At 41.0% G+C, this 25,614-nt stretch overlaps 1 protein-coding gene and 2 long non-coding RNA genes across 3 annotated transcripts in view; 2 read left to right on the plus strand and 1 right to left on the minus strand.

The window, feature by feature from the left end:
• The window catches only part of LOC146523309 (uncharacterized), a 431,764-nt gene that overhangs the window by 379,506 nt on the left and 26,644 nt on the right, over positions 1–25,614 (minus strand). The window lies entirely within an intron of this gene.
• On the plus strand, positions 1,006–24,344 carry LOC146523319 (serine/threonine-protein phosphatase PP1-beta catalytic subunit). The gene is made up of 8 exons (XM_085143761.1): positions 1,006–1,140; positions 17,784–17,915; positions 18,054–18,284; positions 19,347–19,451; positions 20,363–20,434; positions 22,280–22,431; positions 22,650–22,784; positions 23,805–24,344. The coding sequence occupies exons 1-8, from the start codon at positions 1,089–1,091 to the stop codon at positions 23,907–23,909; spliced, it is 984 nt and encodes a 327-aa protein (XP_084999887.1). The 5' UTR covers positions 1,006–1,088; the 3' UTR covers positions 23,910–24,344.
• On the plus strand, positions 1,147–17,490 carry LOC146523320 (uncharacterized). The gene is made up of 2 exons (XR_014871244.1): positions 1,147–14,040; positions 14,075–17,490. It is a non-coding gene; the product is annotated as an uncharacterized LOC146523320 (long non-coding RNA).

Below are 25,614 nucleotides of genomic sequence, written 5' to 3' on the forward strand. Positions count from 1 at the left end.
CCCACTCAAAACAGTGCGGAAATACCCAGTGACGCACTTGAAAGAAACTGAAAAATAAGTGAGTGGGAGAGGCAATAACATAACTCTTGGCTTTAGTCATAACCTGGAAGAGTCTTAAGATTAAGATCCAACTCACTTTTTTTCCTGTCTGTCGGTTCTCGGGCTTTTCTCTCTGTAAACAGACACAACATACAGATCTTAAGTTGACCAGTTTCAGTGTTTTTCAGGCCAGTCCTTCACACACGGTCTTTCTTTACACGTTTCTGGTCTGCTGGTTGCACTAGAAATCATTGCCTACTTAATAAAGTGTGATAATAGTGACAGGGCTTCAAACGCCTTTTTTAAAACAACGATTATTTCACCATGTTGTTTTAGTCCAGTTGAAGACAAAGTAACGTGAACAAAGGACTGATTTTGCTCTAAGAATCAGTAAACAATTTCAAAACTCTTAAAGTGTTGACATATCCTGGCCAGAAGGGGGCGCTGGAGGTGAATAAATCAGGGCCTTTAAGACACCTGTCCTTTGATAGAATATGGTGAAAACGAAAACTTGTTTTCTTAGTGTAAACGATGTTTCATTATAAATAGAGTATATCTAATGGTAATTTTTGCATCGTTATTATTATGATTGTTGCTGTAAGAAGCACTGGATTAGCTGATGCATTCAACGCAATCGAAAATCACAGGTAAAAAGCAAGAAAATGCAGTGAATATGCTATTGACCATCTTTTTTTTTTTTGGCTACCCTTATTTTCTAATACAAATACATTTTTGTACCCTCATATCATGATCTTTATGGTTGAGCCAGGCTTTATATAGCAATGGCTGAATATGAGGATTGAATTAGAAAATGAGGAGGAAAAAAAGTATGTGAAACTTATGAACGGGATTACTATGTTTTTAAAAAAAAAAAAAAAAAGTCCACTGATCTCCTTTCTGTTTTAGAAACTAAAATATCCGAGGTGTAGTTGAATGAGGCGTAATGGCCCTAAATGGGAGGCCGCGAAAGGGAGGCGGTTTCTGTGCGGTGAGGCGGTGTCTGCCCTGCCTGCTTCAGACTGCGGCGGGCAGAGCTGTTCGTTACAGAAATGGCGGAGGGGGAGTTGGACGTCGACTCGCTGATTTCCAGGCTTTTAGAGGGTGAGTTCACAACCAAGTTTTATTTGTGTATTCTTGTTTTGCCCAGCGTTAGCCCCTAATATTTATTTAGGTTTTATTTCTGACAATAAAGGCCCGCTTTACGTGTTAGCCTTGCCCGGTTCTGGAGTGAGCAGGACTGGTCCTCACTGTCGTTAACAACAGGCACACCTTTTTAGTCAGCAACAGTCTTTCTTTCACGGATCTTTTTAGATTAATTTGTAATTCATTTGGATGCAACTATGTTTGAGCTTTTTTGTAAACTGCATTTTGAGGGTTTTGGTGATTAAGTGGTAAGAAAGTTCTTGCTAGTGGGCTGTTTGTGCTTCGATGGCTCCAGTATGGAAGATAATGTCAGACCTATCTTACTATCCATCTTAGACTAACTAGCTAATAGTGTAGTAATTAAGTGCTGTCTTACTCACGTCACAGCATTTGTGTTATCACTTTGGAATGCACCAAATAAAATACTTGACAAGTTGCTTCTACTGTCTTTTAACCTATTATAGTCTCTGCTCCTTTACAAAAGCTCTGTTCAAAATACACGGTGGAGGGCGATAGCTTCAGGGGCAAATGCTCAGCAAAAGTTGACATTTCCTTAGAAATAAAGTTTAGATTGATGATTGAGTGTAGCCGAAAGTGTCCCAACAGTTGCCCGATCCACGAGGAAGTAAAATCTTGCTTCTGATTTCTAAAAATTGGGTTTGTCTTTAATCCAAAGAAAAATTCTAAATTATTAAATGGGATTTGGCTTAAGGGTTTCTGAGCTGAAGACTGCAGCTCTGTGTTGTTTTCTGGCGCATATTGCTAAGTGGCAATGTTTACACAAGCCACAGGCTTCAGTAGTATTCCCATTAAAACATACTTGTAGGAGTTCAAAACCTAAACCAAACTTTTAGCTCTACTACTCCGTGTGTTTTCTTATTCCATGAACCGGTGCATATAGTTTGTTCAGCTGGCCTTTTGATCATAAAGAACACACATTTTGTCAACAGAACTACATTGAATAGGAATCTTTTCAATACTAGCTGTGGCTCAACTTTATCCAGAGAGACACTTGTTAATTCTGTATTCTGTCGTAGCTTATATGCATGTGGACTTTTCTGCTGAGCTGTTGTGTAAAAGTGTTTTTGCCTCTACTCCATTGTTGTGTGCTGGCTAGCAGCAGGGGATGATTTCTTAGTAGTGCTAAATTAGGGATTCTGACAGACAGACGAGTTGATGTCGATGATAATTTCTTGAAAACAGATTATAAACAGGGAGATTATATCTCTCTGAGTCAGTGGTGAACAAGCATTCATGCCAGATCATCTCATGCACAGCAACTTCTGCTAATGATTGAACCCAGTGTATCTGCACAGTGCATGTCAGTATAACTTAATCATCTGGACTGACGGGAGCAGTGACATAATGGTGCTTGTTTTTTCTTTGTGCGTGATATGTAGAGTAACACAGTACTGTGACTACAAGAACCGACTATAGTATACTGACTTCATGTTTAGCAGTTAACCTCATTGCAGGAATTTGGAGGGATCTGGTCCTAAAAGCTTCCAGATGTGAGCCCTCAATGTATCCAACTATCCATCTCCTTTCATTCACTTTTCATCAACAACCATTTGAAAATGTCTGGCCTTTTTGTTGGGATGACCATAGTATCAGAGGGGCATCATAAGCTGTGCTGAAGGCTTTTCGTTCTGACTCATCACCAAAACTGGATGTATACAAAAACAGTTTTCTGGTGATGGGTCACAAATACTCGGTGATTAGTAATAGACGGGCTGGGTACATTTGAAATGTCTCCCAGTATCGCTGCAATGTCCAGATTTTGTTGAGCATACTTATTTCAGTTTGGATGGTGTGATAATGTTTTTGTAATGAAATTATCCAATATTGTTTCTGTGGGCTTTTGTTTGTTTTTTAAACAAAAGGTTTTGAATCTTATTAAAACAGGGCTGCAAGTAAATCCAATGTTCCTGCATTTAAATTACTTGTTTACTCCAAAATGGTTTTTCCCAGAAATGACTTTACTTCTGTAGGTTACTTTTGTATACTAATGCCTGTCCAAGAATAATTTGGGACTCCTTTTAGCATTTTTTTTTCTTCAAATTTCAAAGCCAGTGTTTATTTTCTTATCCATGGCCAATCCAGTTGCTATAATTCTGAGACTGCAGTTGCTGCTAAGCAGTTTCTGCACCAGCAGGCAGATGTGATCTTTGCAGCAACCCTCAATGTCACTGAGCTGCTTCCCCAGAGAGTCTTTCGTCCTGTGATTGGACAGACTCAACACCACCACTGTGGACTGCATCTAGCAACAGTAGCCTTCGTCTATTCTGGAAGTCCTCTGTGAGCTTCTCCAGAATCTGTGGCAGGTGGAGGTGTGATTTATGTGCCGCTATGCTGAACACCGCAGAGGAGAACAAGGAATACTGTCGCTTCCTGTTGATCTGGGTAGTCGAATTGTCTGCTGTATGATGTCCTAACTGGGTAGACAGCTGAATATGAGTAATGGTCACAAACATTGTGTATTCCTATTATTTAGATATAGACATAATAATATGCATCAACCTGCTCTCACTGTAAATCCAGTTTAGTTGTGTGGGGAAAAACTGTAAAAGATTTTAAAGAAAACCTTTACATATCAAGTGAATTTTACGTGATTGGCTTTCATAAAAATGACCAAACACTTGGTTAAGTAATGGTTAAGCACCATCAAAGAAGAGGAAAATGTGTATTCATGCGAGCATTCACTTTTCTGTCCTTGGTATCAATCATATTTTGTGCTTTACTACAAGTAAATGTTCAAGTGTTTGTTAGCAGGCCACACGTAATTATAGCACAGTGGCAAGTATAAAATTATAATTTATGCTAATGTTAAAGTGGGACTTTAAAATCTGTTTCTTCCAAAAACAAGTGTGGTATTTAGAATTTGTTTTTAGTGTGGAAAGTTCTCACCAGCTAGTATTTTCCATTTAGGAAAAAAAATGTCCCAAAAAGCACAGTAGTTTGATTCAAACGCTAAGACAGATTTAGGCCAAGACTGGGCAGAAGTACAAGCCTGAGCACTCAGAATGTCCCTTATGGGTCAGTTTGTTGTCAAAGGGTCACATTTTATTTTAAAAAGTGACCTTTCAAAAGCACAAAAAACTCACACAGGCTTTTCCTTCCTGTGGAAATCTTGATAATCATCATCTTTAGTTTACTTACCCAGGTTATATCTACAGGCCGCTTTCCTTTCAAAATTTAGCAAGTTACCCATCTGTGGGTCTTTTTTTTTGTTTTGTTTCCTCCCGATATTCACACGAAGAAGCTTAGAGTCACCTCCACGCCAGGGAGCCGTTTCTTCTTTTTCTTTCCTGTGTGAATATAATTAGATCTTCTTCTCAGTATAGGAAGGGATTTCCTTAAGCACTTTAAAAGTGTGATGGTTCACTTTTTCTGTGAGGGCTGGTGGCAGGCAGAGAGCCACATACTCATGCACACAGACGCACATATGGAGAGTTCGCTGATCTCCTATTAAATGTCAACAGCCACAGCTGTCCCTGGTAGAAATTAACCTACCCTGTGGGTGACACAAACATACAGGGGAGAGGGGAAAATGGCAATAAGGTGGAATTTGTTGCTCTTCTAACTCTTGAAAAATCTTCTAATTTTCCTTTCCATAATATTACATATTGCTTTTTCATTTATTCGACATGAGTTGAATCCAACTTTCTTTCATTCAAGAGAGATGATATATTATTTTTCCACATGCAGTGGCAATAAAATGCTTGTATTTTTTTATACAAATATCTCAGTACCCTTTATTTGTTTTCCCTTTTCATGTATTTAGGATAGGGCTGTGCGATATGACCAAAATCTCATATCCCGATATAAGAATTCTATCGTCCGATAATGATATAAATCACAAAAATGTAACATTTTCTGTAAATTCTGTGAATCTCGGGCAGCTCGACTTGCGGGAAGTGTTTCCAGCTGCGCGTCATGTAGCTGGAGTCGAGTGTTTTAACCGATGCATGAAACGATACATTTTTAGACATAAGTTGTAACGGCCGCCGTTTTCTTTGTGAGTATTTATTACACGGCGTGCTGCGGGGAAAAGCCTGTTCTAACGTTTGAGTCTAAGGTTTATTTTTTAGCACCTGGCGGCTCTTTTTTACTTCACATCCGTAAATAATCTGCTCTTTCACGTGATTCAGTTTATTTTGAAAAGTCTCAACAGGATCTTGAGCTTTATTGTGAAAGGTTTATGTGGAACATAAACAAGCGGACACGCGATGGTGTTACCGTCGTTGTTGCTAACCACAACGCATAAAAACAGGCTCTTGTCCGTCCGTAGTGTGGTTATATTAAATATAAGAGAAAGAGAGAACTTTAAGAAATTAATATAGCCACTACAGTCACCATCAAAACAGTGAAAAAATATTGCCGTAAACAGTTTATTTTGCAACACCACAAAACAAACGATAGCGTAAAATGAAACAATAGATGTTTTTATATCGTCATCCATATATATATATATGTCGTTATATCAAACAGCCCTAATTTAGGATATCAAAGATATTTACTTTCTGGGCCATAATCCCTTAAAACTACAGTCATAGATGGGTTCCTTTCCACAGCCAGCTGTTATAATGTCAAAGTGTGCCAGTTATTGTGGAAGGACGTCCCCCTAAGCTGTGCCATTCACTTTCACAGGCAGTTCATTTTGAAAAACAAGCAGACCCAATAACCTTGCAAGTAATCAGCAACACATTTTCAGCTTGATAGTAGTAATCTGAGGGAAATGATGGGTGATAAGCACATTTGAGCGGTTAGTAAGACCAGGAAAATCTATACATGTCTGCCTAATCCATTCTAAGGGTGTTTTCAAGTATGTTTTTCTCAGGAAATGACATGGCAAGTCTAAGCCGGGGCAGGAGGATTTCTATGCCCGCACGCAAGGGCGAAATGTTTGGTCACTGTTAGAGACTGGGTGGGGACTTGAGGGGCGCCCATACAGCAGTTAAACCTCTAAGAGCTGACCTGCTGGATGTGTAGAGGAACACAAAATGTTGTTGAGTATCAAATCCTGACTGCTGTAAATCAAATTACTGCAGCGTGCCACTTGAATTAACGCACACGTGACTGAACAACCATTTATTATGTCTACCTAATGTTCGGTGCTGCAGGTTGATATCCAGTTGTGATCGGTAGGCCTGCTTTACTGTAAAATGCAGCATTACGTTGTCATATTATCAATCAGGTGTTAGTCAATCGTTCAGTACTGATCAGTCAGCTCCTCGCCATAAACGGGGTTTCCCCTGCTGCCTCTTACTCAGTCATTGTTTTCTTAGAGAGTCCTATAACATGCCTGTTAGGGTTGGACCTATGATGCATGTTTTGTGACAAAGTTAAGACCAGCGTCACCCCTAGTTTGTCAAGTTTTAACCCAAACTCATCGAGCAGCTTGAAGAAAAAAATAAGGAAGAAGAAAACTGAACTATGAGTCTCTATCTGGTTCTGTGTTCAGGCTCGTCATTTATTTCGTTTTAGTTGGTTTTCATATTGCATAAATTTATCTGCAAATGTGTTGGTGTGTCTAAAGACAGACACACACTGAAGCTGTGCTTCAAGAGTGGTTTGGTGGAGGGGTTGACAGGAGTTTCTAGCTGACAGGCTAAACCTGATCGACTGACAGCATGACTTAGATCACTGAAGCCTCCTCAGTGGCATAGCAGGCAAAGCATGCAGGTTTCTAGCCTCTCAGGTTTCATTTGTCACTGTGTACAACAATGACTTGTGATTTACTGACCTGTGACCAGTCTTCTGAGTCAGAGTAGAAAGGTAAGCAGCACAATGGTGTGTAGCTTACTTACTAAAGCTATTTGTCTGTATTAAAATGCCATTTGGAGGTCTGTGTGTCTGATGTTATGCAGTCATATTTTGCACTCCTCCCTGAGAAGCAAGGGTCCTGTCTGTTATTGTTTTGCATTTAAGAAACGATGGTATCCCAGTTTGAATGTTTGTATTAAGCCACACTAGTGTGGTCATGCAGGATCAAGCTTGTTGTGTTGCATCAGAGCCTGCATGCATTTTTTTTTTAAAGCACTGCTGATTACTAACACTGCAAAGTTACCCACAGCTGCCTAATGTATTGTGTTCCCGATTATAAAAATAAAAACAAAAACAAAAAAAGTACGGTTTAAACAGTGTCTGTTAGGTGTCTAATCAAAGGGTGGTAATGTGGTATTATTGTGAGGTGAAAAGATCAATAGCAATGCAGCCACATTACACAGGATTGCATGACACCATGGTCTGTTTGAAATCAATCAGCCGTCTACTGTTTTTGTATGATCCACAGCAGCTCGTGTCAGATTTCGCAGCAACTCACTGTGGTTAGTTAGATCACATCTGAATTGACCCGGAATTGTTTCAAGAGTTTATAGAAATCTTACATTTGCATTAACACAGTAGCAAGCAGTAGTATGTTTTAGGGCTGGGCCATATCATACCGTTCACGGTAATACTGTTGGGCAACAATAAGAAAATGAAATATCGTGATAGAATATGGGTAAAACGAGCATGCGCAGTGCATTTGTTTTCATACTCATCCTTTTTAAGTTTTGTGGATATTATACATGGTTATGCTGAGGATCTGTCGGCCAATTTCCACTGGAAATGCCTTTTGGTTAAACTGTCAGCAAGGAATTTGCATTTGCACTGTTAAATTTTTATATAACTTTAATGCACATTAAAAAAAAGCTGCTTGTTTAAGTGAAAATACATTGATTTTTCTTTTGCACTAATAAAGTTGTGGAGTTGTAAAGTATTTTGTCTAGTGTCAATTATATCATTATCGCAAATTTTCAAAAGTATATCGTGATAAATATATTTGGTCATATCGCCCTGCTCTAGTATGCTTCATATAAGCTGCAGTTTTCCTTCCCTACATTCCTGTGCAGTTTACTGGCCAAGCCTTGTGTTTTCTTGTTTGTTTGTTTGTGGAGTTCTCTGCACCTGCCCCTCCTCCTCTTTCTCCTCCTCATTAGTTTATAACCATTGCTGTACTGTGTCTCTGTGCTGCAATCGAGTAAAGCAGCGATTACAGGCCCCAGCTTTTCCAGCATACACATGTTAAGCCCACACTGGCTGGCCTTTAGTGACAACAAGCCCTCTGTCTGGGCTGCCAGCACAGGTGGCCCGTAGGCTTTATGTGGCACAATCAACGCCACAGCCCTGTGGATCAGCCAGTAAGGGAGAGGGGAGGTAGGATGGAATTATTTATTTATTTATTTATTTTCTTCTTCTTTTTGGTCATCTTGGTTTATGGGCAAAAACAGCAGCCAAGTTGTTGTCAATTTGGGAACATAAAATCTCCTAAAAGGTGTTTGTGTTTAGATGTCCATGTTTCCTGAATTTGAGTCACTCCTTTGCCAGGGAGCCACCATTTAGTCCTTACAGTTTTTAAAGATGACAACAGCCCAATGACAAATAAGCCAAGGGGGTAAAATGCGCAGTGAGAAGAGTGTAGTGTATCTTTAATTGCATATTGTTTAGATGGCCTCTAACTGTAAGATATTTTACTGTGGTGATGATACCACATACCATATACTTTCTAGACATTTAATATGAGTATACAATAGCCTTTATGAAGCTATTTTCTTTTTTTAAAGAAAAAGATTTAGAAGTCATATTAAAGAAGACTTTTTGGATATAAGTCATAGTAGTCACTGACTACTGGAATTAACAGATATATGGCTATTCTGCAATTACACTCAATAAATTACTGTCTGAGATGCTTGCATATGCCAGTCACAACTGTTCCCTGCACTGAGCAATGTGAAGTTTCCTGGATAGACCCGCTGTCAGCAATATGCTATAGATAACTGACTAGCCATACAAAAATCAAATGTCTGTCACTGTAAAGAACAAATGCAGTCATCCTGGAAGTGGATCATCATCTGCTATTTGAAAATGCTTTGGATTTAAAGTTGTAGTGATGAAGAACAAATTCAGCGAGTGCTGTAAAGTTGCCACAAAGCAATATATATTTATATTATATATATACATTTATTCAAGTTCCTCAAAACACGTGACGAATCGCAGCATAACAATTGCCAAGCAAAGCAACGCAGTGGTTGCTAATGTGAGTCATTCAACATTAACGCAGACATCTTCTGAAAGACATACTGGAAATGCCAGCAGCAACCTAACTATTGCTTTCCACTTGGGTAAAGATGTGTCTGATAAACACGGTGAGTAATGAAGACAGGCATGCTCGCGCAATTATGTTACCCCTTGCGCAAATACTTTTCTGTTGTGCAAATAACTGTACTATATGCAAAATGTCACATAGCTGTTGAGTACTTCTATGTTACTCCTCTGTGGACTAAATCTCAAAAGTAACAAGTTTCTGTGGTATTGATCTCTTTTCTTATTTGCAACAATGTTGCATTTTACTGTTATTTTTTTTTAAGTATTCTTTATAGATTTTTACATCTTTTGGCCATCCTGATAACATCTTCCTGATTCAGGCTCTTTCACACGTCATGACTCTTTTCAACATAAAAAGATCCCTATGAGTGTCAGGAAGCGAAAACAGATAACCCCCGTCGTGAGACCCGTTATCTCAAACTTGGGCATTAGGATTTTTCGAGCCAGTGTAAATCCTGACTGATGTGTTTTGCTTTATTTAGCTTTGTTTTTCAGTCGGCGTGAATTTATTTGTTTCTTAATTGTTTTTACAAGGAGTTGCTTGTGTTCCTATTTTCAAAATTTCTATAGGCTTGACCAGTTTGGAGGTTTTATCATTTTAATTAGCATCTGGGTGTCCGTGTGAGGAAAGTTCATCGCCGTCTGAACTGAAACTGAAGCACTTTGACAGCCATTTAAAGTAACTTTTTTTATTTTTATTTTCCTGGATTCAATTTGTCGCCTCAAGGCAACAAAAGTCGCCTTGAGGCGACTTTTGTTGTGATTTGGCGCTATATAAATAAAATTGAATTGAATTGAATTGAATTGAATTTTTATTTTACAGCTATTCATAATGCATATTTGTTTCCTCACTGTCACCCTGCTTGTTTGTGTCAGATGTAGTCGACTGCTGCTGTGTTGCGTGGTGTTTAGGGTGCTGGCGTGGCACTCTGTTATGGAAACAACAATGGTGGAGCCTGTGTGGCGGGGAGCGTTCACCCCCTGGCACCAAACATGGCACAGAGAGCTCGCCCAGGCTTTTCAGCTGCCTAGCTATAAACCCTCCCTTCTATTCAGTCCCTCGTTTGCAGGGTCTCAAGCTTCAGTGTCAGCCTACATTTTTCTCCCGTTTCTCTACTCCTCTCCATCTCTCCCACTCTCTCTGTCTATAGCTGTCTCCTTTTATATCTCCCCCGTCTCTCCTCTCAATTTCGTCCTTTCTTTCGCCCCACAAAGACTGCCATTCACTGTGGCACTTAGAGACGAACAAAACGTCCTCTGAAAATCTAAAGCTTGCCCAGAAATGCCATCGCAGTTGGATTTCTGAGTTAAGAGTGGCTCCCGCTCCTCTTGCCAGAGTTACTTTGTGTTTCTCGTTCACTAAGGGGTCACTGTTTTCCATCTCTCCCGTGTGGGAGAGAGTGAGATGGAGGAGCGGTTGAGAGCTGCTGGCCTTGTGCCCAGCTGGGGTGAATGGAAGAGGAAGGCTAAAAAAGGTCTGACACGGCATCTTTTTTTGGTGCTGCAGTGACTAAAAACATGCACAGTCATACTTGCTTTAAATTCATGGGTCTGCTTGACCCAGTAGAACTTTTAAATCCTTTTCTTGAAAAGGAGAGATATTCTGTTAAAGTTGAAGTTGCCAGAAAGTGGCACTAATGAACTGACAGTGTGAATTGTGACGTGTGGGCATACTTACAAAACACAGACTTTGCAGTCACCTTCAGTTTTAGCTTTGCACTACCTTTCTAAGCCATAATGCTGATGTGTCATGGGTAATTTTTTTTTAAATTCCTTTATTTGGCAGGTGATACCTTGCAAGAGAGCTAGGGTGGTGAAATTAAATGTGGCACTGTGGTGTTAGACCATCGAGTTGAAAAGCTTGTTTATGTTTTTCAAGTTGATATTGAGATGCGTACTTGCAGCATGCTACCTATTGAATTGAAATAGTCATGTGCCAGCTCCAGCACAGAAACCTTCCAAAAGGGCCGTCCAATGTTTTGAGTGGTGTACTACAATGCAAGTTCAACAAAGTCAGACATTCTTTGCCTTTGCAGACTTAACAAAACCAGAAACACCAGCGACAATGGGTAAAATGATAATATTAATAATGATAATTATATAGATAATAATTAAACTAACCAGTGTAGAAGACCCAGAACCTAAAGATAGGAGGGGGAAAAAATGTTTGACTACTATCGTGAAACCTAGCTTCTGCTGGCTTTGTCGGCTCACCCCCTCGGCCCATGTTCATGCTAACACTGCAATCTTAAGAGCCCCTCAGAAACCAGACACCATTCATAGAGAAACTTGAGCAACTTCAAAAGAGCTCCCTGTGTTGAGTTGTGTGAAAGTGTCAGTCAAGTTATATCCCACTAGAGCAGCAATGCTAGTGGCGTGTACTGTGACTAATATGCTAGGTCCAGGTACTGCAAATGTGCTGTTAAAAGTTCCTTAGTGTCATGTAGCTGTGGGCAATATGGACTTTATATTTTATGATGATATGTTTACAAACAATGTGATTTAAAAAAACAAAAAACATACCATCATGACATGTTTCCTGATTTGAAGTGTGAAAACCAGGTGCCAGCAGCAGTAGCATTATAGTGGTGACACAGCTAGTCAAGCGTAAGAACTCAGGTGGCCTACCCTTGGAAGTATAAACTAACTGCTTAACGTTTTAGTTTAAAACTAAAATAACTAAACGGCTCTATTTTCTACCATGCAACCACATCAGTGATGTTCATCTACTGTTTGCTCCTCCTGTCTTATGGAATGAAAGTGCTCCAGCAATCCTCTGTAGAGTCAGTTGTTTACATTTGCGTCACACATCTCCAGCTGCTGGTATCTCCTTTATAGCCAGGCTGCATTTGACAGCATGTGTTTGTCTCAAGTAGTGAAACAAGTGTATTGTTTCCACATTTACCTGGAACAATTGTCTTGCATATTTTGCAAAGTTATGTGCTTTGTTGGAGGTTGTTTAAATAGCTACCTTTGTCACTACTACATCATCACCGGAAGCCGAGACAGGGCTCTTGTCGTCAGATATTCTTGGGCTTATCTCATTGTTGCACGTACTAGGAAACATAAACATGTGGCAATGATGTGATGACATTTTTTTCGCAGACATTTATATAACTGAGTATATTTACATTTCACTACAAAGTGCACCATTTGTAAGATACTGTTTGAGTCAAGATGAGAAGTGTCACAACTTGTACTGTACGCTCAGTGCAACGTCGGGTAAACTGAGGCCAAGTTCACTGATGCCTGTGCCAGATTGTTCTCGGGAAACTCCGCTGTGATGAACTTGGAACAGTTTCAGTTGACAGGGAGTATTGAACAAGTTACTTAAAAAAAATAAATAAAACAAATTCATTGGTCAGCTAATCTGTGACTCAGCACTGATTCAAAAACATTGATTCAGTGAAACAACATGACCACTCCAAACAATCCTTTCAGACCCAGGAAAAAGCACTGAAAATAATCAAGTAGCACGTATAATAACACTGGGCTATATATAGACCTATACTGAACCTGCATTAAGGATTACAAATGTAGATCTCATGGAAAAATAAGTCGAATTTGCTGACTTGGAGTAGTCACGCTTATGGTTTGCGCTGACATCTGCGCGTGTTTCTCGCTGATGTATCCTACGCAGCGCTTTTCCAGTGCAGCTGACAGCCATTATATTGTTGTGGCCCTGAGTGCGAGCTCTGGCCTGCGCTTCATTAGCCTGTTTCTATTCCCATCACATGCAGCAGAGCCTTCAAGCACTCCCTCTCTGTCCTGACTGACTACTTCCTTCATACAGCAGCGGCCATATATGGCAATGCCTTCCAGAAGGAGAATATGTCTGTAACTAACTTATCTTTCACTCGCTCTCTTTGGCTCTTTGTTCAAGTAAGCCCTCTCTTAAATGAATGGAAAAATAGTTGACCTCTTTGACGCTTGGCACGTCATTTACAACCAGCGAAGCAGAGGAAATCACTCTCAACCAAACCCCTTCCTTTAGAGAACGACCACGTTTTCCTTTATAGATTCAAAAACAGTGCTTTTCTATTTCCTTTTCTTTCTTCTCAGATATGAAGATGTTCACTTTTGTCAGTGGTCAATATTAGACTACCATCAATTCTGGGCAATGCAGTCCACAAAGGTTACAATTGTTGACTCTGCAGATAGCTCTGGCCTTGATATGTTTGCAAAACTGATCGGGCAAGCCTGGCCTTACTATGTAAGGTGTTTTCTCATTTCACTCTATCATAGTTTGACTGTGTACTCACACACCCTGTCACGTTGTTGCTTTATGTGGCAACACCTCTCTGCTGTGGTTTATTACGCAGCTCAATAGATGGCTGGGTTTTTCTTAAGATCCTCCCAAATATTTAATGAATCACCGTCACAAAATGCTGGGCAGGAAGAGTTTTATTTAACAAAAAAACAAACAAACTTGTACCTAGAAATATGACAACCAAAGAACGTTAGGTTGTTTCTAATGTTATGTCCACACAATGAGTGATGGGCTCATCACACATCTCTTTGAAGCTGGAGTGGTCCGTCCAGGGTCTGGTTGCCTGGGTAACCCTGTCCTCTATTTACTACTCTGTCAATATGTGAATCGCCAGCATCCTCACCTCTCGCTGGTAGTCAATTCAGTCGTTCGCCTTCAAGTTAACAAAACTTTCTTAGACTCACTCACTTATAGTCATTAAAATATTTTTATGGTCTCTTGTTGCCATGTTGCTGAGAATTACAACTTTTATAGTTTATGTCTATAAGTAACATTTAAATGTCTACCATTCCACTAATTACTTTTTTAAGCAAAAGGTTCTACTAGTTAGAAGAAATCAAAATGATAACATATTTAAAACGGTAAAAACAAGCAAATGTCAATACTGTTTCAGGTGACTGGTCTCCAGTTATGTTCACTGCGGGTTGGGTAAACCATTGCACAATGTTAACAAGTTTAACTGTGGGTCTGTGCTCTGCTGCTTGCATAAACACAATCCTAATAATGTGTCTAGTATAGCCACTGGAGTTGAAGTATGGCTCGGAGTGCAACCTGTCTGGTTTTTTAATTAGTAAATGTATATTTCAGGCATGTTAGGCCACCCTGTGGAAGGGACACTGGAGGAGTGACCTCTCACATATCCAATGCCATATTGCAGTTTTAAGTACAGTGATCCAGAGTAGCTTTCGAATAATAGTCCTGAGAGCCAAACAGTTTTGGACTGCTGCTGGTTGGACAAAATAAAACCTGAATACAGGACTCTGGACAAATTCAGAGACATCTCGCGGACAATTTTTGCTTCTGTATTTTTAGAAACTTAACTATTGACAACAAGCCTTAAGTCCAGAGGGTCACATTAGCTAAACTTTAATTTTTTTCCTTCAGCTTAGTGTATCATGATTTACTTTTACAACTGCATGGAAAGATTTTATGAAACGTTGGTGAATGTATATGTTTGAAATAAAAATGAACTGAACTGAACTGAACTTTTCTAGTGAGCTGTGTTGATGCATTTAGTTTCACAGACCCTTTTTCATCCAAAACTGGGTCCCCTCACTTGGTACTAGAAAGGTTCTTTGGGTTTTGGTGGTACGTGTAGATTCCCTGGCTGCATGTTTCTCAGGCTGCAGTAGGCTGAGATGTTAAGGTTTAAAAAGGCCTGTGAGCTGTCTGGTATGCACTCAGGGAGGGGTATGAGGCAGAGCTGTCCTCTGACGTCAGCACAGTTCACTGCTAAGGCGGAGGAGGGTGACCCAGAGAGTCAGCCACAGCCAGGAATGCAACTTGAAAAATAAAGATAATAAAGATGAAGATAAAAGGATGATGGGGAAGGAAGAGGCAAATTGGTGAATAGATTTTGACAGCAGGCACTTGATTGCATGAACTCCTCTGGCATACAGTTTTAAGAGGGTGTGACCAAACCCCACTGTGGTGGCTCAGGCACATGGCCCTGAGCTGACCAATTTAGGAAAATGTAGGGGGGGGAAGGATCATTCACTGGGTTACTTTTGTTATGGCATAGATCTTCTCTCTCTGCTCGTTACCTAATTTTCTTCGCTGTAAGTGTAGAATTTGGTGAAAGTTTAGTTCTTTGCATGGGTAAAACAAATGCTGCAAAACACTACCTGTGCTTCCCATCATACCATGTGATGTCAGCAAACACATAACTGACCAGGCAAGCACCTAATGATGTGTAAGTTAATCATGGAGGGCAAGTGAAATGTGTGGTGGTTATAGAGAAGACATTTAGAAGGCAAACGTTGATACTGAGTTACAAACTGTGTTGATTTTAAAGAATCTCCTCCACAATCTGTCAGCTGTCATATTCTCGCGTGGTTTGCTCTTTATATTCCCCATGAATATTCACGCAAAAGAACGGAGCACATCACTACCTGTGGCTGCCACGGCTGTTACACGTGTTAAGCAATAGGTTGGACAGAGTGTTTTGTGCAATAAATTACATCTGCATGCATCACTGTTACTCGGTAACTCACTTTAGAGCCTGAGTGTGAGCTGAACATTTAGGATACATACTGACTTTTAACATATTTTCAAATGTTCTAAACCGTGTGTGTGTGTGTGTGTGTGTGTGTGTGTGTGTGTGTGTGTGTGTGTGTGTGTGTGTGTGTGTGTGTGTTAATCATGGAGGGAAAAGTGAAATGTGTGTGTGTGTGTGTGTGTGTGTGTGTGTGTGTTAATCATGGAGGGAAAAGTGAAATGTGTGTGTGTGTGTGTGAGAGTGTAATCACAAACTATGCGGATACAGGCAGGCCTGTTGTTGGGTCTCCGTCACGGCTGTCGGATGCAGCAGTGTTAGTATGCAGGGCGTGGGCTGGTGGAGGTGACGCTTAATCTGCGAATCGCCTCCTTTTCCCTGTGAGATGCAGCTGCTGCTCCATTCGCCAACACCTCTCCCGCTGGAAATTGGTCTTTCTGGGTTGCCACGGTAATCAGATGTGGGTGCTGCTCTTTCCTTCTCTTGACTGGTGAAGCTGCAGTGCATAAGTGATGGACCAAAGGATGCTGGGATACCTCCCCACAAGCTTATAATGGTACAATCTGAAGTCAAGGTCACTGGATCGCACTCTTTCTTTGTGTGTGTGTGTCTGTGTGTGTGTTTCCTGCTCAGCCTCAGCTTAACCCTATGATGAAGGGTTATCCTCTCGGGCAGGTGCTTCTGGTTTCGTGTTTGTGTCTCCATCCTATATCAGGCCTCCCTGACCGAGCTGGAAGGCAGAGGTGTGAAATCACTCAACACTAGACACACAAACACATCTTGCATGTGTGTGTGCTTATGGAAGGATCAGTGGCAGAGAATGTGTTTAGTATTTAAACCACGTACAGTCTTTGCATGGTATTGCTTTTCATTTTGCTTGTTTACTAGAAAAACGTTCACCTTTTGGGCAGTCATAAAAATAGCCCTTCAAGTGGGGCGTGTGTGATCACAGGATGTATTTGGCTGCAGTGCAAGAGTGTTTATAGTCCACGCCTAAGATCTCCAGGCAGAAATGGCAGGGTCATGCAGCACATGTGCACACATGCTGCTGCTGCTGCTGCTGCTGCTGCTGCTTCTCACAGGGATTCACCTGCAGGAGTCTAACACACGCAACACCTTTGATACTCAGCCCTTTCAAGCCACTACCTCCTTAGAAAAACAAGCCTCTCTGGTTGTGCTATTGCTGCATCCTTCTGACCAAATCCTTGGGATCCACTCATGGACTAGTATTTTACACCGGCTTGGATTTCCTTCATGTTGCTGTGGTGTCACCTGACAGCAGCAGTCTTACTCAGCTCTGGTCCTTATTGTTGCTAAGCAAGAAGAATAAATTTGTCTATGTAGTAGCTGTTGATCTTTTTGTAGGAGAATGTAGGATGACAGAAAAATGTGGAAATGCATTTTCTATGCATTTCTACGTGTAACAGTGTTACACTGTTACACATTTTCTATGTGTAACCGTGTATTGTTCCAAAATAATGCTTTTTCAAAAATGATGTATTTGTTGTAAAGTCACATGACTGATCAGTGGCCTATTTAATTAACAAGTCATCCTCACTTCATCTGTATGTAATATTGACCTGCTGGCTTTCATAATAGTTATGTGTACATCTGCCGATTTCACGAACTTTCAGGGCTTCTTGTCACTTGACCACTGTGTCTGCCCCCCTTCCCCCTTCTCCTTCCTTCTCCGTTCTATTACGCAACAGGAAGTGTATCCACAAACACTGACATCAACAATATCCACACAGGCTATTTCTGTCGTCCTCCAGTTGACTAAACACGGCCCTCCCATATTTAGTGAAGTTAATTCAAAAAGTCATTTGACAATCATAACCCTGAGAAAAATTCAGGGGAGTCCAGTCTCCTTGGGAAAGCTTACTCCTTAAAACTGACTTTCACATCTTCAGAAAGCTTGGTGTCGAAGTTTAGTTTAAGCTCACTCAGCTTTTGCTCTCCCTTCCCCAGTGCGAGGATGTCGTCCAGGGAAGATTGTCCAGATGACGGAGGCGGAGGTCCGCGGCCTCTGCATCAAGTCCCGGGAGATCTTCCTCAGTCAGCCAATCCTTCTGGAGCTGGAGGCTCCTCTCAAAATCTGTGGTCAGTACTATCAAGAACAGGAAAGGCACAAATAGTATAGAGTGTGATGCCTTATTGCAAATAAACAAACAGATATAACAATGCTTATTATTACTGGAGAACGTTCCTCAAAGTGTTCCTCTCTGCTCCCCACCCCAGGTGACATCCACGGACAGTACACAGACCTGCTGAGGCTCTTCGAGTATGGCGGCTTTCCTCCGGAGGCTAACTACCTGTTTCTAGGAGACTACGTGGACAGAGGGAAGCAGTCTCTGGAGACGATCTGCCTGCTGCTGGCATACAAGATCAAATACCCCGAGAACTTCTTCCTGCTCAGGGGCAACCACGAGTGTGCCTCCATCAACCGTATCTACGGCTTCTATGACGAGTGTGAGCATCCTGCTCTCATAGTTACACTTTTTATTTCCTCTTAAGTTCTTTGTGGTGGCTGCCGCTCCATTGTGATTTAACACACAAACACTTTTGAGTGAAACAAAAGTGGTGATCAGGAAGCAGGCAGGCAAAAATGGTAATTTGATGGTTCTTGTTCCCAATCCTACCCTCCACCCCTTTTTTCTAGATATTTGAGCTGTTTCACTATAAAATAGAAATGTAAAATTAAATGAGTGAAAGTAACTCATAAATAGAGCTCCTACTAATTCCCCTATTAACTGCATTTTTATTTATTTTTTTATTTATTCTTTAAAGGGGTCCTGAGGCCACTTCCTGCCACTTGAACTGGTCTTGCAGGCTTTCATGAAGGAAAGTGTTTCCATGCAAATGCCACAATAACTGAGTATTTTGTGACAGATGACAGTTTTAATAGAGTCAGATGTCTCTCCAGTGAGTCGCTCATCCCACAGATGGAGTCTCTTGGTCACAGTGTTGGAAGGCAGCTAGAGATGGTAGTACTTGTTATGCTGTGCAGCACAGTGGCAGACAAACCAGTTCACTCAGTTTGATGGAGAGAGCAGCGGGATTTAAGGAGGTTTAAAAGAAATGGCATTCAATTGTCATTATTTCTTTAAGTAAGTCAGTAAGCTGCCTCCATATTAGCCTCCGATAGCCAGTGTTTTCATTCCAACAGCAGCACCTGATGAGTAGTCACAAAGGTAGTTTTTTGTTACAAATTTTGTGTAAAGTGTACATCCAAATCTCAGATTTCCTTAAGCACAGTAGTCCTTTTACCCAAATGAAGGAAAGAAGGGACTACTTGTCTGTGAAAGCTTTTCAGCATTGCGATGGAAAAATGTTGTTGCTGCAAGCAGATCTGCTGGATTGCAAGCACTGCTCTTGGTTGACGGGCACTTGTAAACCAATAAAAATCAAAAATCGTCTGTGTCTTCCAGTGTAAAGAGGACTGTCTTAAATCTATTAAACTGGAGGCGAAGCTGCAAAACCTTTGAAACAGCCTTATATGGTCGTGCTGACACTGTCATGTTGATGTTGCAGGTAAACGCAGATTTAACATCAAACTGTGGAAAACGTTCACCGACTGCTTCAACTGCCTGCCCATCGCCGCCATCGTGGATGAGAAGATCTTCTGCTGTCACGGAGGTATTCATATTGAAACAATGTAACTACTGTTTAGTCTCCAGATTGTTGCTACTTTGAAAAATACTTTAGAAAGCCCCGTTAGGAACCAGGCAGCCTTTGGGGGTAATGGGAGGTTGAGCAGATGTGGAAAGACCCTCAAATATTCAGTCTTTGCATCAGTGTCACTGTGGACAATCCTACTCCATGAACTACCCTCATTACATGCAGGGTCCCACAGGGCTGAGTACTTGGACTTGCTGTATTTTGTTTTATCTTTTGCCACTTGGTCAGGTAAGCCAGAACAAGGCTTATGCTGATTGCTTGTTTATGCTCTGTTTAGTCAAAGGAAACACAAACAACTAGATTCCCCTGCATTCCTGCATCATTGGCTTTAAGAGCTGGTGGCTTTAAATGGTGGCTTGCAACTGAAATGAGACAAAACTAAAATCCAGTCTTGCTTGGTACAATTAGAAATACTCCAACCGTCAGACGACTAGTTGTGAACAGCTTATTTTTGTAGGTCATTGTATGCATGGCAAAATGATGCAGCAGGGACAAACTTCCTCTTACATTTAGATCATCACAATCTGTTCCCCATTTGACATTTACAAGCCTGCCCTTATAGACGGGCTTCTGTATAATGTTTTGTCATGTTTTATCATTGTAACAACTCTTTAGTGTGACACTCTTATTTGGTCCTTGGGGCTTTGTGAAGACTGTGGGTCAACACTGAGCTCTTCTCACATCACTTACCAAAAATGAAAGATAAAGTCCACGGCTCTCGTGAGCTTCTGGTATTTCTGGTTTACTAATCGGATGTGAAGTAAATGGTTCAAAACAAGCTTTGGCTGCGCTGATATGAGTTAATACCTCCATCCTCGCAGAAGTAGAGATTGAAGAGATTTACCCAAGGGTGTTTGTGTCGCCCACAGGCCTCTCTCCTGACCTGCAGTCTATGGAGCAGATCAGGCGCATCATGAGACCCACAGACGTGCCAGATACAGGTAGGTCAGCACACTCACACACAGCAGAACATTTTCTCTTCTTCTCTCTTTTGTCAGAGGAACTAATAGCCCTCTGATGATTACTTTTACCCAGTGTGAAATGGACAGGTGTACATGCAGTGGATACACAACTTAAACTGACCCACATGTGAGCCTGTTTACTGTTGTTTCTCCCTCACTAAACAGTCTGAAGGTACAAGTATATCTGGGATTTACATAAGCACATGATCATTTAAACATGAGCAGAAGAGTTTCAGTAACATGTGTGTCTATATCCACATCAGCTACAGGGATTGATACGTGTAAACTGATGTATGACACATTTAACCAGGTAACTTAAAATGACAAGGATTCAATTCAATTCCGTTTTATTTATATAGCGCCAAATCACAAAAACAGTCACCTCAAGGCGCTTTATATTGTAAAGTAGACCCTACAATAATACATACAGAGAAAAACCCAACAATCATGTGACCCCCTATGAGCAAGCACTTTGGCGACAGTGGGAAGGAAAAACTCCCTTTTAACAGGACGAAACCTCCGGCAGAACCAGGCTCAGGGAGGGGCGGGGCCATCTGCTGCGACCGGTTGGGCTGAGAGAAGGAAGACAGGATAAATACATGCTGTGGAAGAGAGACAGAGGTTAATAACAGATATGATTCAATACAGAGAGGTCTGTTTACACATGTTGAGTGAGAAAGGTGACTGGAAAGGAAAAACTCAATGCATCATGGGAATCCCCCAGCAGTCTACACCTATTGCAGCATAACTAAGGGAGGATTCAGGGTCACCTGGTCCAGCCCTAACTATATGCTTTAGCAAAAACGTAAGTTTTAAGCCTAATCTTAAAAGTAGAGATGGTGTCTGTCTCCCAAATCCAAACTGGTTCCATAGACGAGGGGCCTGAAAACTGAAGGCTGCCTCCCATTCTACTTTTACACGAAAGCAGGCTGATGTCAGACTCACTGGATGATTGGAGCCAATAACACAAAAAGCTGTGTTGCTTCAGGAGGAAAAATGAATGAGGGAAATGTTTAGACTTTTCCAGTAAACACTGAGATGTCAGCTCTGGCCTTGTTTGGGTTTTTGTTTTCATTCACTTAAATAAAAGGATTTCCACTCTATTAATAGAGAAAAGTATCAACTGTTGCATAAAAATGCAGCTAACACCTACACTTGACACTATTTATTTATTTCTGCATTTCTGCACAAAGTGCAGTCACAGCCTGTTGAAGAAGCACTCTTCCTAAAGGTCAGACCTTCATCAAGCTTCATAAATAACCCTCAGGATATGACTGCTTGCTCTTAGCCCTCACGTTTCTGTTGCTTTAATTCTCAGTAGAGATTCTGCCACTGCTGATAAACAGCACTGATTAAGGTCCCTGTAATCCAGTTAATGTCTGAATATTCTCTGGTCTTAATGTCAGGTCTGATCAGATCTGCTGGCATTCATCTATCATCATCACCTCGTGCTCTTTGTGCTGCAGCTCTCGTTTCAGTAACTCTTTAGCTAGACTTGGGCTCAGAGTTTTTCAGAACACATGAGGCTGAGTCTCGGTGGTGTTGAGCCAAGGCAAGCGAAGCTTCTTTTTGTGCCTTTGCCCCCCTCCTCATTAAAGCTGCTGCCTCTTGTCCTTTTAAGGCAACCAGTGTTCAGACCCTGGCAGCGGCTGTCTCTCAGATCCTCTTATGGTCTTTCAGGGTGACTCTGTGTGTCTGGATGAGACATTCAGACTATAAATGTGACAAAAAGTTGATCTTCTGTGGTCTAAAAGAGGCTGGATTCAGAATGAAGATGAATGTGTGGCAGCTGAGATGTTTCACATTGTGAATTATCCTCTCCAGGCCTGCTGTGCGACTTGCTCTGGTCTGACCCGGACAAGGACGTCCAGGGCTGGGGAGAGAACGACCGCGGTGTCTCCTTTACCTTTGGAGCTGATGTGGTCAGCAAGTTCCTCAATCGCCATGATCTGGATCTCATCTGTAGAGCCCACCAGGTAACATGCACATCGACTTGGTATAAAAATCCTTAAAACGCACAGAAAACAAACGCTCTATCCAGAAAACTTCAGGAAATGCATATCCATTAGCAACATGTGCCTCAGCTTTCAATATCTGCATGAAGTGCTACAGTACTTTAAATCTGATCATGATGTTTGTATGAGGGTAGTGCCAGTTGTTCACCTTCAGGTATCTGTGTGTCTGGCACCCCCAGGTGGTAGAAGATGGTTATGAGTTCTTTGCCAAGCGGCAGCTTGTGACGCTCTTCTCAGCTCCCAACTACTGTGGAGAGTTCGACAACGCTGGTGGCATGATGAGCGTGGATGAAACCCTGATGTGCTCCTTTCAGGTATGATGACATAATACTGAATGCCAAGCATGGATATAATCTGTGGTTACATCTGAGAAGCCCCGTTAGGAGCCACAGTAAAAATCTAAATGTCTTCTCATCCATTCATTTGGTGCTTTTAACGAGTAATCAATAATTATATTAGAACTGATGGTTAAACACAGCCAGTGAGCAGAGACAAAAGTTGAGATCACACTATGGTGCTAAATGATTCAAAGCAATTTCATTGATGTTTCCTGCTTTGCACCGTATGACTGAATAAATGACATTATTTGCAGAATTAAACACATCCACAGAAGCCCCCAAACTCCAGCAACCTACCGAGGAGCTAACTGGAATATAATTGCAATATACATAGCTGTGCAAAAGTGTGGAGTCAACACATTTCTGTATATTTTGTTTCTAAGAAGTCAGGCTTTCTTGTTAGTTTTTAAGTGTTCATGAGCGATAGTTATCCAGTTTAGTCCAGTTCTTATATCTGACCATCTTCAGAGGAACGTTTGTCTGTTCAGCCGTTTCAACACTAACCTTTGAATCATTCAAACAGCCATCTTTAATTTGTAGGCACGTTGTCACTAACGGCCAAAAACACAAAATTTGCTCCTATTTATTTTAGTTGAATCTATGAAAAATATTTGACAGTCGTAAAAAAAATATTATTTTTGCACCAAGCTGATTCCTAGAGGCCTCCTGCCCAAAAACCTGGATATCTTGATGTAGCGTGTTGTTTAATGTCCTTAAAACTGAGGAAATCAGACAAAACATGTGGCGGGATGTCCTTAAAGGAGCCTGGAGAAGTTTTCCTGAAAACTAAAAGAATTACAAGAAGCTTCAGGCTGTGTTGAACAATAAAGATGTTCATGCAAATGTTGACTTCATGTTTTTCACCTTGAAAAAATAGTTTTTCACGTTGATCGTCGTTCATCTGGGACGATCTAAAAATCCTATAGTGTGGTGGTTAGCGCCATCACCTCACTGCAGGAAAGTTGAAGCTAATGCTGCTCTGTTCGCGTGTTGTAGATCCTGAAGCCGTCTGAGAAGAAGGCCAAATACCAGTATGGAGGGATGAACTCCGGTCGACCCGTCACTCCTCCCCGCACAGCCCAACCTCCAAAGAAACGATGAAGCAGAGGCACAGAGACGTCAACCACCGTTTCGTGTTTCACCACACAGAATAAGTAAAGGCAGAAGAGGAGCGGATCAGTGCAACTCTTTTAAAAGACACACCCAAATCAGACTTTCATTTGCATCCTTATTTTTCATCCCCTGAACTGCTGTCACCCTTCTCCCTCCGTGCACCCCCCCAGCCCCCCTGCATCTGTGTAACATTTTTAAAACAAAGTGTTAAGAGAAATAAGAAAACAATACAAGGGGTCATTCTGCAGCATATCGGAGTGCTTTTTTTGTTTTTGTTTTGTCTGTGTCTTTTTTCTTCTCCTTTTTTGAGAACAGAATGACTGCTAATTTAGTTTACCACATCTCCTTACCCCCCTGCCTGTACAGACACAACAGGTATTAATGGCAACTGCTGGGTTTTCAATAAATAATACAGGGAAGAAATGTGTGCAGGCTCTGTGTGGTTCTTGAAGTCAAACCAGCTCACGAGAGAGCCCATTAAACTCTCAAAGGGACACAAACACCACAACAAAGGAGAGATCCTCAAATGTAATATATCGGTGAATTCAAAGTTCACTCTCGTTGGCTTAGCCAGGCTAAGGCTAACTTTTAAACTGATCCTGATAATGTCTCCTGCTAAACTGGTTCTTCTAACACAGATTACGTTTATTTTTAAAGAACAATGAGCTCATTTTTCTGCAAGTGAAGGCTTCTCTCAAGTATGAGGAACCCACGTTTGTCTGGTATGCCACTTCTTTATCTGAAAGTTGTATTGTTGCTCGTCCTGGACTATAAAACCTTAAACGGCCGAAATAAAATAAAGGCATATTTATATTTCTGTAAAGTCAGCTCAATCTGAACATTATCCATGAAACAAAGAACTGGTTTATGTTTGTTTAACTATTTCAGCTGAGTTAGGCATTCTTTTAAAGCCGCATGTTAAACTATACCACCGAGGCCCACAGATATAATCTGACCTGCTCTACTTTAATCCTCAATCTGAAAGACTTGAGGTGCTAAAATGTAAATAAAAAGATGACTTTTTTTTTTTTCGAATCTCACAAACCCTTATTTTATTATTATAACAGAAACAGCATCGGACATGTTAGCATTGTGATCTGAGAAAATGAAGCATTTTAAGAAGAAGAATGGCTCCTTTTGAATTTGATGGCAGCAACATTATCTCAAAAGTTTGGTTAGCTTACCGCTGTGTAGCATCCCGTCTTTATTCTGCATGTCTGGAAACATGTTGAAGACCAGCTGCTGGGCTTTTTGCCTCGGTGAGAGAAGATGGTGGTGTTTCTGGATTTTTACACATGACTTCTTTGCATGACAGAGCTTTAACCTGCACTTGTGGGTGGAATCACTGAACACTGAAGCCCTGAGCCCACGCAGAGATTTCCCTGATGGAGTCAGGCCTGTCTTTAATGAACTGTTGTCTGTGGGCCAGAAGATTAGACATCCAATATTGGTTTTTGACCTTGTTCCTTTTGATATTATGTTCTGTAGACGATATTCAGTCTTTAAAATTTTAGACTGAGGACTTTTATTCTAAAATTATTCCACAATTTGTACACATTCTTTTGTAGATTGGTGAACGTCCCTGCCATCTTTACTTCTGAGAAACTTTGCTTCTCTTAAACGTTTTTAAAAAAATAATAATAATAAAAGAAAAGTCCAATCATGTTACTTACCTGTTCCCAAAGAAATTTTT

This window comes from Neolamprologus multifasciatus, chromosome 3 (assembly GCF_963576455.1).
Source record: "Neolamprologus multifasciatus chromosome 3, fNeoMul1.2, whole genome shotgun sequence".
NCBI classification, from domain to species: Eukaryota; Metazoa; Chordata; class Actinopteri; order Cichliformes; family Cichlidae; genus Neolamprologus; species Neolamprologus multifasciatus.